This window comes from Trichechus manatus, unplaced genomic scaffold (assembly GCF_000243295.1).
Source record: "Trichechus manatus latirostris isolate Lorelei unplaced genomic scaffold, TriManLat1.0 scaffold00018, whole genome shotgun sequence".
Classification (NCBI taxonomy): domain Eukaryota; kingdom Metazoa; phylum Chordata; class Mammalia; order Sirenia; family Trichechidae; genus Trichechus; species Trichechus manatus.
In genome coordinates, this window is record NW_004443954.1 from 6867952 (window position 1) to 6883227 (window position 15276).

At 38.3% G+C, this 15276-nt stretch overlaps 1 protein-coding gene across 1 annotated transcript in view; it reads left to right on the plus strand.

Annotated features, from left to right (window-relative positions):
* The window catches only part of LACTB2 (lactamase beta 2), a 61185-nt gene that overhangs the window by 31117 nt on the left and 14792 nt on the right, over positions 1-15276 (plus strand). Inside the window, exon 5 of the mRNA XM_023727719.1 lies at positions 10293-10419. Within this exon, the coding sequence (XP_023583487.1) occupies positions 10293-10419 (127 nt within the window). The remainder of the gene's footprint in view (positions 1-10292; positions 10420-15276) is intronic.

The window sequence follows — 15276 nt, forward strand, 5'->3', positions numbered from 1 at the left end:
TTTTAAATGGATGGTCTCTGGTCTTCCTAAGATATACTCAAATTTTGGCAAAATACCATGGTATCAATAATTCTCTATTGCTGAAACCAATTCAGTACTGACACTTCACCATCTCTATTCTTATTCCCTCAACTAACCATCACACACCTAGATTCATTCATTCATTCATTTCACAAACATCCAAATGACTACTGTATACCAGGCACTGTGTAGCAGTGAACAGAACGGACAAAGACTGCTCTCGTGGAGCTTTATTTTTATTTTTTCAGAATTTTTTTTTCTATTTTGTTGTTGTTGAGAATATACACAGTAAAACATAACCAATTCAACAGTTTCTGCATATACAATTTAGTGACATTGATTACATTCTTCGAGTTGTGCACTCATTCTCACCCTCGTATTCTGAGTTGTTTCTCCCACATTAACATAAACTCACTGCTGCCTAAGGTTCCTGCCTAATTTTTTGAGTTGTTGTCAATTTGATCCTATATAGATAGTTCTTAAAAGATCATAATACACAAGGCAGACCTTTTTTTACTAGTTAAGCTAAAATATTGCTTGGTTTTAACATGGCTTCAGGGGATGTTTTTGATTTAATGTTTAAAGATTATCTCAGGGCAGTGGATTCAAGGGTTCATCCACCCTCCATGGCTCCAGAAAGTCTAGAGTCCATCTCATGAAGCTTTCATTCTAATTGTTGTTAGGCGCCATCAAATCAATTCCGATTTGGCAACCCTGTATACAACAGAACAAAACACTGCCCGGTCCTTCGCCATCCTCACAGTTGTTGCTATGTCACTGTGTCACTGTGTCAATCCATCTCATTGAGGGTCTTCCTCTTTTTCACTGACCCTGCTTTACCAAGCATGATATTATTCACCAGGGACTGGTCTCTCCTGATAACATGTCCAAAGTACATGAAACGAAGTCTCGCCATACTCACTTTTTAAAGAGCATTCTGGCTGTACTTCTTCCAAGACAGATTTGTTTTTTCTTCTGGCAGTCCATAGTATATTCAGTATTCTTCCCCAACACAATAATTCAAAAGCAGCAATTCTGCTTCAGTCTTCTTTATTTATTGTCCAGCTTTGACATACATATGAGGCGACTGATTGAAAACACCGTGGCTCTGGTCAGGCATACCTTAGTCCTCAAAGTAACATCTTTATTTTTAACACTTTAAAGATGTCTTTTGCAGCAGATTTGCCCAGTGCAATACATTGTTTGATTTCTTAACTGCTGCTTCCATAGGCCTTGATTGTGGATCCAAGTAAAATGAAACCCTTGACAACTTGAATATTTTCTCCATTTATTGTGACGTAGTTTATTGGTCCAGTTGTGAGGATTTTTGTTTTCTTTATGTTGAGCTGTAATCCATACTGAAGTAGTCTTTGATCTCCATCAGTAAGTTGCTTGAAGTCCTCTTCACTTTCAGCAAGCAGAGTTGTGTCATCTGCATATCTCAGGTTGTTAATGAGTCTTCCTCCAATCTTGATACCACATTCTTCTTCATATAGTCCAGGTTTTCAGATTATTTGCTCAGCATACAAGTTGAATAAGTGTGATGAAAGGATACAATCCTGACACACACCTTTCCTGATTTTAAACCACACAGTATCCCCTTTCTCTGTTCAAACTACTGTCTCTTGGTCTATGTGCAGTTTCCGTGTGAGCACAATTAAGTGTTCTGGAATTCCGATTCTTTGCGATGTTGTGCATAATTTGTTATGATCCATACAATTGAATGCCTTTGCATAGTCAATAAAACACAGGTAACATCTTTCTGTAGAGGATCAGTGAAAGAAAGACCCTCAAGAAGATGAATTCACACAGCGGCTGCAACAATGGGCTCAAGCATAGCAATGGTTATGAGGATGGCGCAGGACCAGGCAGTGTTTCATTCTGTTGTACATAGGGTCACCGTGAGTTGGAACCAACTTGACAGCACCTAACAACAAAAACAACAAATAATCTTTCTGATATTCTCTGCTTTCAGCCAAGATCCATCTGACATTAGCAACAATATCTGTCGTTCCACATCCTCTTCTATATCCAGCTGGAGTTTCTGGCAGTTCCCTGTCCATGTACTGCTGCCAACTGTTTTGGAATTATCTTCAGCAAAATTTTACTTGTGTGTGATATTAATGATATTGTTGGATAATTTCCACATTCTGTTGAATCACCTTTCTTTGGAATGGCCATGTCATGGATTAAATTGTGTCCCCAAAAATATCTGTCAACTTGGCTAGGCCATTGTCTTAGTCATCTAGTGCTGCTATAAGAGAAATACCAGGTGTGGATAGTTTTAACAAAGAGAAGTTTATTTCCTTAGAGTAAAGTAGGCTAAAAGTCCAGATTCAGGGGGTCAGCTCCAGGGGAAGGCTTTCTCTCTCTGTCGGCCTTTTCATCAGTCTCCCCCCAGACTAGGAACTTCTCCACACAGCGACCCTGAATTCAAAGGACACGTTCTTCTCCCAGCACTGCTTTCTTGGTGGTATGAGGTCCCATCTCTCTGCATGCTTCCCCTTCCTTTTTATTTCTTGAGAGAAAAGATGGTGCCGACCACACCCCAGGGGAACTCCCTTTAAGTTGGATCAGGGATGTGACCTGGGTAAGGGTGTTACAATCCTATGCTAATCCTCTTTGACAAAATTACAATCACAAAATGGAGGACAACCACACAGTACTCGGAATCATGGCCTAACCAAGTTGACACATATTTTTGGGGGACACAATTCAATCCATGACAGCCATGATCCCAGTAGTGTGTGATTATCCACCATTTTGTCATCTGATATGATTTTCCTGTGTGTTGTAAATCCTGTCTCTATAATGTTAATGAGCTAGGATTAGCGGCAGTTATGTTGATGAGGCAGGACTCAATCTACAAAATTAGGTTGCATCTTAAGCTATTCTCTTTTGAGATATAAAAGAGACAAGCAAGCAGACAAGGAGACCTCATACCACCAAGGAAGAAGCACCGGAAGCATAGCGCATCCTTTGGACCCAGGGTCCCTGCACTGAGAAGCCTCTCAACCAGGGGAAGATTGATTACAAGGACCTTCCCCGAGAGCCGACAGAGAGAGAAAGCTTCCCCTGGATCTGGCACCCTGAGTTCGGACAACTAGCCTCCTAGTCTGTGAGAGAATAAATTTCTCTTTGTTAAAGCCATCCACTTGTGGTATTTCTGTTATAGCAGTACTAGATGACTAAGATGGCACAAATATGGATCTCTTCCAGACAGTTGGCCAGGTAGCTGTCTTCCAAACTTCTTGGCATAGGCAGGTGCGTGCTTCTCGCATTGCATCCATTTGTTGAAATGTCTCAATTGGTATTCTGTCAATTGCTGGAGGCTTGTTTTTCACCAGTGCCTTCAGTGCAGCTTGGACTTCGTCCTTCAGTACCATCAGTCTTTGATCACATGCTGCCTCCTGAAACGGTTGAACGTCGACCAGTTATTTTTGGTTCAGTGACTCTATTCCCTCCATCTTGTTTTGATGCTTCCTGTGTCGTCCAGTTTTTTGCCCATAGAATCCTTCAGTATTGCAACTCAAGGCTTGAATTTTTTCTTCAGTTCTTTCGGCTTGAGAAATGCTGAGCATGTTCTTCCCTTTTGACTTTCTAATTCCAGGTCTTTGCACATTTCATTATAATACTTTATTTTGTCTTCTGGAGCCACCCTTTGAAATCTTCTGTTCACCTCTTTTACATCATCACTTCTTCCATTCTCTGTAGCTACTCTAAGTTCAAGAGCAAGTTTCAGAGTCTCTTTTGACATCAGTTTTGGACTTTTCTTTCTTGTCTTTTTAATGACCTTTTGCTTTCTTCATGTATGATGTCCTTGATGTCATCCCACAGCTCGTCTGGTCTTCGGTCATTAGTGTTCAATGCATGAAATGTATTTTTGGAAAGGTCTCTAAATGCATGTGGTATATAAACAAGGTTATACTTCGACTCTTGTGAACTTGTTCTAATTTTCTTCAGCTTCAGCTTGAACTTGAAGAGCAGTTGATGGTCTGTTTCACAGTCGGCCTCTGGCCTTGTTCTGACTGATGTTATTGAGCTTCTCCATCACCTGTTTCCACAGATGTAGTCGATTTGATTCCTGTGTATTCCGTCTGGTAAGGTCTATGTGTATTGTTGCTGTTCATGTTGTTAAAAAAGGTATTAGCAGTGAAGAAGTCGTTGATCTGCAAAATTCTATCATGCGATCTCTGGCATCGTTTCTCTCACCAAGGCCATGTTTTCCAACTACTGATCCTTCTTTGTTTCCAACTTTTGTATTCCAATTACCAGTAATTATCGGTGCGTCTTGAGTGCATGTTTGATCAACTTCAGACTGCAGAAGTTGGTAAAATTTCTTCATCTTTGGCATTAGTGGTTGGTGTGTAAATATGAATAATAGTCGTTTTAACTGGTCTTATAGCGTTGTACTTCAGGATAGATCTTGAAATGTTCTTCTGGAATATAAACGTGATACCATTCCTTTTCAATTTGTCATTCTTGGCATAATAGACTATCTTATCCAATTCAAGATGGCAAATGCCAATCCCATTTCAGCTCACTAATGTCTAGGGTATCTGTCTTCAAGCATTCCATTTCATTTTTGACAGCTTTCAATTTTCCTAGATTCATACTTTGTACATTCCACGTTCTGATTATTAATGGATGTTTGCAGCTGTTTCTTCTCATTTATAGTCATACCACATCAGCAAATTAAGGTCCCGAAAACTTGACTTCATCCGTGTCATTAAGGTCAGCTTTACTTTGAGGGGGCAGCTCTTCCCCAGCTGTATTTTGAGTGCTTTGCAGCCTGACGGGCTCATCTTCTGGCACTGTATCAGACAGTGTTCCGCTGCTGCTCATAAGGTTTTCACTGGACAGTTTTTTTAGAAGTAGATCACCAGGTCTTTCTTGTTAGTCTGCCTTAGTCTGGAAGCTGCACTGAAACCTGTCCACCAGGTGTGACTCTGCAGGTATTTGAAGTACCAGTGGCATAGCTTTCAGCATCACAGCAATATGCAAGCCTCCACAGTACGACAAACTTGACAGACAAGTGGTGGTTCATTCTAGTAGGGAAGGTAAACGGTTAATAACACATCAAATGGCAGTAGGTGCTGTGAAGAAATACAGAGCTAAGTGAATAGAAAGGAGGGAGAATAAAGTGGGGGAGGGCAGTGGCTGATTTATCTAGGGTGGACGCGGGGGGTGCTGTTTAAGTATCTGGGAGGAGGACATTACAGGAGCAAAGATGCCACAGTAGGAGCGTGCTGGCACGTTAAAGGCACAGCCAGGGGGTCAAGAACAGTGCGTACAAGGATGCATATATACACGCAACTAATATTTTAAGTATTTTTGTGTACCTACTTTTTAGGGCTTGAGACTTGAATTGGAACAAGAAGATAATCTCAGCTGTAGCACCCAATATCACCAGGCTGCCAATTATAGAAAAAGGTCTAACCCAACCTTGCTTCTTCCACCTCAAGGGGACTGTGTGCCACAGGAAATCATTCTCATTGCGTCTTTTCCTCACCTTCCTTTCACTTGTCTATCTGTCCATTAAAATGTTTTATTGTGGTAAAATTCACCTAACATAAATTAGTGCATTCACAGTGTTGTGTGATTATCACTTCTATCTAATGACGAGATGTTTTCATCCACCCAATAGAAAACTGTATACCCACTAAGCAGTGACTCTCCACTTCCCTCTTCCCCCAACCCCTGGCAACTACTAATCTGCTTTCTCTCTCTAGATTTGTATATTTTGGATATTTTATATAAATGGAGTCACACAATATGGGTGGTCTTTTGTGTCTGACTTCTTTCACTTAGCATAATGTTTTCAGGGTTCATCCATGTTGGAGCATTTATCAGCACTTCCTTCCTTTTTATGGCTGAATAATATTCCATTTATATCAGTATATTTGTTTATCCATTCATCAACTGTTAGACATTTGGGTTGTTTCCACCGTCCCCATTAAACTTTGTGAATTAGAAAACTACTCCTTGGTCACCTTGATCAACTCCTTTGTTATATGAGGATCAATATAAAAAATTAAGTTGTTTATAGCTTACATTTTTTTTTCTTCAGTCAATTTTATTGAGCTTTAATTTTACGTACATACCCACTTTAAATGTACAGCTGGTGGGTTCGAACAAATGTAAACACCCATGTAACCACTTCAGTCAAGATATAGAACCCTCCCGCCATCCCACAAAGAGGTCCCCTTGTGCCCCTTGGCAGTGGTCTGCTTTCTTTCACTATGTATTAGTTTTGCCTGTTCTAGAATTTCATATAATGGAAACATACAGAATCACTCTTGTGTCTGGCTTCTTTTGTTCAATACCACGTTTTTGAGATCCAACCATATTGTGTGTTTATCAGTAGTTTATTCCTTTTTATTGCCATGTAGTATTTCATCGTATAACTCTACCACAATTCGTTTATCCATTCACCTGTTAATGGACATTTGACCTGCTTTCTTTAAATTAAATTTAAAACAGTTTTGGATTCCATACAAAGTAATTTAGTATTTTTATAAAGTTAATTATTCAATTGTTTAAAAAAGTTAAGGGGAAAATTGACACTGCTTTACAGCCACTAAAATTTTAATATTTTATTTGAGAAGTGGCTTTCTGTCTTCCATTCTGAACTTTATCATGAAGCTAGACAAGCTACATGTAGACCTTGAGTTGCTCATTTCATTGAAATTGTACAGAGGTTCTTTTCAGAACCTCCCCGTCAAAATTCCATATTCGTATTTCTTTCTTCTCTAAATTGTTAATCAATAGTATTCTTATTCCATGTTATAGTTTAACTATTTTATTTTATTATTGATATAGTGGAAATTTTTTGACTATTTCTCGTTGCTGACAACCAGTATTTTTTCAGGCCACAACAAAAATACTGTATCTTCTCATACAAATCATATAAATAGCACCTCTAAGCATCCTGCTTAAAAAATATTAAAACATAATCAGTGTATAATTTGGTAACTTCTAATGGCTTACAGGGAGCTAGAATTTTACTGGACAAGAAAGCTATGTAACCTCAGGATGCTTGAGTATTTTGTTTTGTTTTGCTATTGAGTAAATTTTGTAAAACGTATTTTGTTATCTGATAATTAAGAATTATTTTGCTGGTGAAGTCAAATCTTTGCCAAGTATTTTATATCTTAGTCCCAGGAGTCAAATATTTGCTTCTGTGCTATTCAATTAGAATATATTTTTGTTAGAGATTATTATACATAAACAATATCATATGTTTGTTTCAGCTTAAATAATTAGTATTAGCAATGGTGTTATAATCCACTATTCAAACCTTAACAAATGACTGGGGTTTGCTTCTGTTAAAATAATTATATGATAGCAACAGGAAATAGATTAGTGGTTGCCAGGGGCGGGGGGAAGAAGGGAACAGGGAGTGACCCTACCAGTGGGTCTTGGGATTCTTTTCGGTGTGATGAAAATGTTCTAAAAGTATATAGTGGTGATGGTTGTACAATTCTGTGAATATACTAAAAACCAATGAATTGTATAGTTTAAAGGGGTAAATTTTATGATACGTAAGTTGTATGTTGATATAGCTGTTGTTTAAAAATTATTATCATTTTCCTTATTATTATTATATGATTGCTTTTAGCATACCGTTCTGCATCCCGCCTGGAAATTGCTATTATGAATAGGATATGTGTGTTCATATTTGCACATAATTTTAAAAACTTACACGGTTATTTTATAGTACGATATTTGTTTTGTAATTTTGAGATAATTGTGATTTCTTTTGAAATGATTGTTTAGGAAAGCCCTCATGACTAGAAACATGATACCTCCACTTATTTACTGAAAGACAGAATTATGCAGATTAAAAAGAAAAACAAAACACTTCATTATTAAATAATTAAAATAATTACACAACGTCAGTTCCAGAAGAGCATATTGTGTTTTGCTCCAGCCTCTAACATACAAAATAATGGACTTTGGAGTTGGGGAGTTGCAGTTGTTTTGTTTTGTATTTATTTCACTGTTTGTATTTCCTTTCCCCCTCATACTAGCTGGATTTCTATGACTCGGTACTTTTTCTCTGATAAGTCTTTTTCTCCTCCATATTTCCGATGCCACCATCCTGTCCCTAATATTCATTACCTTCTAGCTGGTTGGAAAGATGTGACAGTCTCCTTCTGTAGAGATTTACAGCCTCGGAAACCCTATGGGGTCGCTATGAGTCAAAATCGACAGGACAGCAGTGGGTTTGGGTTTGAGTTTTCTAGCTGGTTTATTACAGTCTTCCCCTCCTGGTTGGCCTGACCACCCACTTAAGTCTCTCTACCCACAGCTGCCATATTGATTGACCTGTTAGCACTATTTCATTATCTTATGCAACGGTGTGCAGTGGCCACTTATACAGTAAAGTTTTAATTCCTCTGTCCTTTGAAAAGCAATTTAAGGACCTCCATAGTCTGAGCTCATCTTACCTCTCAAGCTTTATTTCTGTTCTTCTCAGCCAGAATTTCGGCCTAGACAAGTTGATAGTCATATTGTTCCACTATACCATGTGCATTCTCATTTCCATGCCTTTACTAATGCTATTCCCCTTGCCTCTTGAGTCTTTCTCTGAACCTTTTCCATCCTGCTCATCCTTTAAGTCCCACCTCAGGTTCTGTTAAATTTATGAATCCTTTCCCAATTTTTTCTCCCTTTCCTGAACTCTTGTTGCTCTGATTAGCTGAACTGCCCACTTACCAAACTCAAAACCAAACCCTTTGCCATCGAGTCGATTCCGACTCATATCGACCCTATAGGGCAGAGTAGAACTGCCCCATAGGGTTTCCAAGGAGCAGCTGGTGGATTTGAACTGCCGACCTTTTGGTTGGCAGCCGAGCTCTTAACCACAGCACCACCAGGGCTCCACCGTCCACATAGTACTCATTAAGTGGTACTGAGTATAGTTCTTTGTTTTCTGTTTTTAAGAGTTATTTTCCTAACTAAGACAGTTTTTAAGTACTTTTGATGTCAGTACACATCACTAAGGGAACCCTTGCGGCACAAATGGATAAGCAGTAGGCTGTTAACCTAAAGGTTGGTGGTTCTGACTCACCCAGCAGCTCCGAGAGGGAAAGACCTGGCAATCTGCTCCCGTAAAGATTATAGCCTGGAAAACCCTGTGGGGCAGTTCTACTCAGTCACATAGGGTCGCTCTTGAGTTGAAAATTGATTGAGTGGGACCTAACAACAACAAGGTACATCACTATAAACTGTACGTATCAACATACTATTCACTATACGTAATGTATTAATTAGATCACTGTCACTCAGCTGCTCATTGGCAAACTAATTGATTTTGTTTGTGTCAGTAAGCAGGAGTGTGGGTTAAACTCATTTTAAAGGTTTAATATCTTAGAACCGTGTTTGGGGACCCCTTTCAAACTCACAGCAAGGACCTTGTGCTAGCATCCTTTTACTATTAACCACTGACGTGACTTATTTTACTATTTTTTAGGCACCTAGATAGAGAAAATTTCCCAGGTTCTGTACTACTGTCTCTTTAGCACCTGTCTTGATGTCAAAGCTAGCTGAGATTATGGGAAGAACTACTTAAAAGTTTTTTTCTTTTTTTTTTTAGTATAAGAGTGCCTAGAGAAATAAAAAACTTTTATATAGCTCTAGAGGGGCATAAATGGAGCCCTGGTTGTGCAGGGTTAAAGCGATCCACTGCTAACCTAAAGGTCGGCGGTTCAAAACAACCAGCGGCCCTGCAGGAGAAAGATGGCAGTCTACTTCCGTACAGATTGACAGCCTCAGAAGCCCTGTGGGGTCCCTGTGAGTCGCAATCGACTAGACGGCAGTGGGTAGAGGGGCAGGAACGTCCCCAGGTGGTGCAGGACACTTGAGTGCCAACCTAAAGCTTGGTGGTTTGCGCCCACCCAGCAGTACTGCGGAAGGCAAGTCCTGGTGATCTGATTCCTTTGTAAGAAAACCCTGTGGAACAAGAAAACCCTATGGAACAATTCTACTCTGTAACATATGGGGTCACCATGAGTTAGAATCAACTAGACGGCCATTCACAACAACAGAGGGACATTAGAGAATAAAAAGCTCTCTTGTTGAGATGTAAGAAATAGTTACCATCCCAGAAATATGCGGCTATAATTCGTCCCATTTTACATTATCTCTTAATGTTTTCTAGTATTTTTTGTAGTCATTTATAAGTGTTAGCTCTCTGAAGGTTGATCTCTTAAAAGGCTGAATTATTTAAAGTGTGACTTAACATATTTTATGTGTTTTGTGACTAGACATCGCATATTGCATTAAAAAACTTCCACGTAATCCTCACAAAGAAGAAATTATAGGCAATGGAGAACAACAGTATGTTTATCTGAAAGACGGAGATTTGATTGAGACTGAGGGAGCCACTCTAAGGTAAATAAATGTCCTTTAGCTGGGGAATGAGGTATATGTGTACATGTTATTAAAAAAAAAAAGAAGTGGGGGGAGGAAGATTCATGTATATTTGCTCATATATGTGAAGAATATCTCAGGGAGGATACAAGAGAAATCTGATAACATTGGTTACTGTGGGGAAAGAAAATGGGTAGCTTGAGAAACAAAGAAAAAGAAAAACTAATTTTTGCTTTAAGACATTCTAATTAAGGAAATTTAGTATGGGAATCTATCTATCTAAAAAATTTTGGGCCCAATAGACTTGAAAGCAGAGACTCAAACAGAGACTTGTACACCAATGTTCATTGTCACACTGCTCACAAAAACAGCCTAAATGCCCATTAGTAGATGAATGGATAAACAAAATGTGGTACATAATACAGTGGAATACTACTCAGCCAGTAGGAAAAGTGAAGTCTTGATACATGCTACAATATGGATGGAGCTTGAAGACATTACGCTGAGTGAAATAAGTCAATCACAAAAGGACATATATCGTATGACTTCACTTACATAAAAAGACAAGAAAAGGCAAATGTATAAAGACCAAAGTTTATTACTGGTTACCATGGGTGGGAGCAAGGGGGAGGGGTTTAATGGTGATGGAAAAATCACATTGATTATAAGGGTAGGGTTGCATAGCTGATTATTGTAATTGCTGTCAATAAATTGTACACCTGCAAAAAGTTGAATTGGCAAAAGTTGTGTGATATTTTTACAACAACGACAAAAAGAGTAGCTATTAAGGCGCTTATCTACAACCTAAAAAAGTCAGGATTTGGTTCTTTCGTTTGGAGGTTTAGGGTCATAGTTTCATGGGACATCCCAGTTAATTGGCCTAGTGGCATGTTTAGCACTTCTTTTCTCCCTCCTGGTTCCATGCGTAGTGTCATGGATTGAACTATGTCCCCCAGAAATATCTGTCGACTTGGCTAGGTCATGATTCCCAGTATTGTATGATGGTGTAATCTAACGTGATTTCCTTACAGGTTATAAACTCTATCACTATGATGAGGTTATATATGATTTCCTTATGTGTTGTAAACTCTATCACTATGATGAGGTTATACTGATGAGGTCTACAAGACTGGATAGTGTCTTAATCCCACCTCTTTTGAGATATAAAAGAGAGAAGTGAGCAGAGACACATGGGAACCTCATACCACCAAGAAAGCAGTGCCAGGAGCGGAGCGCATCCTTTGGACCCGAGGTACTTGCGTAGAGAAGCTCCCAGACCAAGGGAAGATTGATGACATGGACCTTCTTCCAGAGCTGGTGGAGAAAGCCTTCCCCTGGAGCTGATGCCCTGAATTTGGACTTGTAGCCTACTGGACTGTGAGAGAATCGACTTCCCTTTGTTAAAGCCGTCCAGTCCACGTGTGGCATTTCTGTTGGAGCAGCACTAGATAACAGAGACACATAGTGACTGAGGTCTTAAAAGCTTCCAAGCAGCCATTCAGGAGGCAACGATTGGTCTCTATCTGCCTGGAGCAACAGAGAAAGAAGGAGAGTCAAGAATAGGAGGAGGAGATGGAATGTGTGGCAAATTCCTCCATGAACAGCTGCCTCCTTTGCCATGAGGCTAGAAAAACTGGATGGTATCCGGCTATCATTACTGAACATTTTAATCAAAGATTCTGTAGAAGAATCCTGAGCAAAAGGGAGAAAATGCAGAACAGAATTTCAAATTCTCATGGACCCAGACTTCCTGTAGCCATGAAGGTTGGATGAACCATGAAACTATTGCCCTGAGATAATCTTTAAACCTTAAACCAAAAATATCCCCTGAAGTCTTTTTAAAACCAGACAACAGTTTAGCTTAACTAGTAAAAAAATGTCTGCCTTGAGCATTATGCTCTTTTAAGAGCTATCTGTGTGGGATCAAATTGACAGCAGCAACTTAAAAGATTAGATAGCAACCTTAGGGCGCCATGAATTTGTGTTAATAGGGAGGAACAGCCTAGAAGAGGAGGGTGAAAATGATTGTCCAACTCAAAGAATGTAATCACTGTCACTAAATGGTACATATAGAAAGTGTTGAATTGTATATTTTGCTGTGTATATTCTCAACAACAGTAGCAAAATGAATAAAATCAAAGAAAAAAATTGGGGGAAAACCAACACAAAGAATCAAGGAAAGCAGACATTCTTAAAATATAGTTACTAGTAAATAATCCCTTCTCAAAATATAAATTCTGATTATGTTAAAACTTGAATAGAGCATTTAATTTACTGATAACCAGTTTCCAGTTTCCATTTTTATAAGATAAGTAAAAGCCTTTTGTTTTAAATATTAATATGAAGACTCATTGTTAAGCAAAAATTCTGTGAATCGAAGGTTAAAGTCTGCCAAAATCCCTAAGTAATCTATGTCCAGTTGGTTTTGTGCACTGCCAATTAAGAAAATAATAATAATAATAATACCATAGAGGCAGAGACAATATCTACCAAGAACCCCTGAAGTAAAAAGCAGAAAGCTGGCAAGGTTTTTCAGTAATAATTTATTCCAGATGTAACCTTCAGGAATTTTCTAGGAACGAAGTTTAATTTCTCAAAGAAAAATCAATCTGACAGCTTTTGTTGACAGTCGGGAGTTTTCTAAGAGAGCCGTCCTTGAGAGGTCTGCTCTTGGACCAAAGTGGCAGAACTAGATAAAGTCTCTACCTGAGGAATGGGAAGACCACAGCTGCCATTCTCTGATCTTTAGCAAAGCACTTCTGATATCGTTTCTTTTTCTCCTCTTGCCTGTGTGAAGTGAATTGTAACATAGTTTTATGCAAATTAAAGCATTAGCCATCCAGGTGACTAGAAAATTGAAATTTCTGATCCCCAATCCTATTTCCTTCTGCCTGGAAAATATAAAAGGAAACCATTACTGAATCCTGGGTTACGGAGTGGAGGGTGGGAGGTGTAGGAGAGAAATGATAAAAAGGCGTTGCAAGCACATTGAAGGATAAGATCTTCGGGAAGCTCTGAAAGAGAATGGTTTCTCCAAATGATTTTTTGCAAATTAAAAACAGTGATCGGTGTTCTGCTTGTTATAATGCATTCTATGTGTGATTGTTCATGAGATTATTCATCAGATATGATACACACCCACACACATTTTTTTATGGTTGCTGAAATATACCTCCTAGAATTATTTTTATACAACATTGAATACTTTTATTAATACTTTGCAGCAGGTTAAATGAGACAAAAGAGATGACTTGTATCAGCTCTTTAATCCCTCACCATTGGAGAAACTGTAATGTAGCAATTGTTTGCAGTAAAGTATACAGTTGGAAACCATGAAAGTATAGTAGTTTTTAATGTTAGGCATTGGCCTTTCAAATATAATTGCTCCCATTACACTGATGTCTAATGTTCTTGTACCTTATCTCTGTTATGTTTTTAACAGATTTTTTTTTAATTTATTGTTTCAATCTTTAATATTAAGGATTTGATTGGTTTTTATATTTTTGGCAAAGGAGAAAACCTTCTGAGTTACAGTCATTTCAGTTTTTTAAATATTATTATTCAAAAGTTGAATTTTGTCAAATGTCTTTTCAATGTCTAAGAAGATCTTACTAGTTTTCTTTGTAGCTTCCTTAATATAGTGAATTATCTTCAGAGATTTTATAATACTGAAACACCTTTGCATTCTTGAATTAACTTTATTTGGTCATGATGTTATTTTAAATATGCTTTTAGATTGTTAATATTTTGGTTAAGATTTTTATAATAATATTCAAAAAGTGAAATAGGTAGCCATTTTCTTTACATGCAAACTTTGTCAGGTTTGAGATCCATAACTCTTCCTTCTTCTTCTGTATTCTGGAATAGTTTAAGTAGCAGTGAGATTACCTGACCTTCAAATGTATGGTAGAATTACCCTGTGAAAACACTGAGTCTTTTTTTCCTAATGACAGTTACACATCTCTTTAGAGAAGCTTGACTGTTGCTTATTAGTTAACACTAATAACTTAAAGATTCTTTTTGTATACTTTCTATAGAATCTCTTTTTAGTAGAAGACTAGACTAATGGGTTGTGTATTCTAAGTTACTGCAGTCAGAAGGAACTTAGTTAAAAGAAAAGTTTACTTATTTTCATGGCTTCCAAAATCTGAAAACCAAAGTTGAAAATATATTTAGATATCATTAGCCAGGTTCGTCAAGGTCTCGAGGAAGAGAAAGAGACAAAATTACCTTTGCTGGTATAGGTTTGTTGTACAGAAGTGTACAGGCAAACAACGTAAATAATTAGCTAAAGGTCTAAGCGGGTTGCCTCTGGAGAGAAAGAAATGGAGCAGAGTAGACAGTAACAAATCTTGAAGGACTATTTGATTCCTTGCTACATGTTGATTTTTACATGTTAGGCATTTTAGGTATTGTCTGTTAATTTCCCCACTATGGGAGAATGAGGATTGGATTTTCTTCTTCTCCTGCATATCAGCACGATTCCCATCCCCTAACCTCCCATTGTAATCGGTTTGGTTAGATCATCTTTCAGTGCTTACATTACTATAGCTAGAGACACTGTTTATAGCTGAACATGTTGTAAACTAGGCTTCCTTTCCTTTCCTTTCTCCAGTCTGGATTGGTTCGCCTCCAGGCCCTGTACTGCTCTCATCCCAGAATGCCTTGCATTCTCACCCTGAGATACCTTCTGCCTCTCAACTGTGCTGGATCTCCTATTTCCCTGTACCTCGTATCTATCTTTCTTTATACTCGCTCTTTTTTGGTGGATTCCATCTCCAATAGCTTCCCGAGAAAGGGTGCATACGTGAGACCTTACACGTTTAAAAAATGTCTTTTTTTTTTTTTTCATCTAACTTAAAGCTTGGCTGAGTTTCA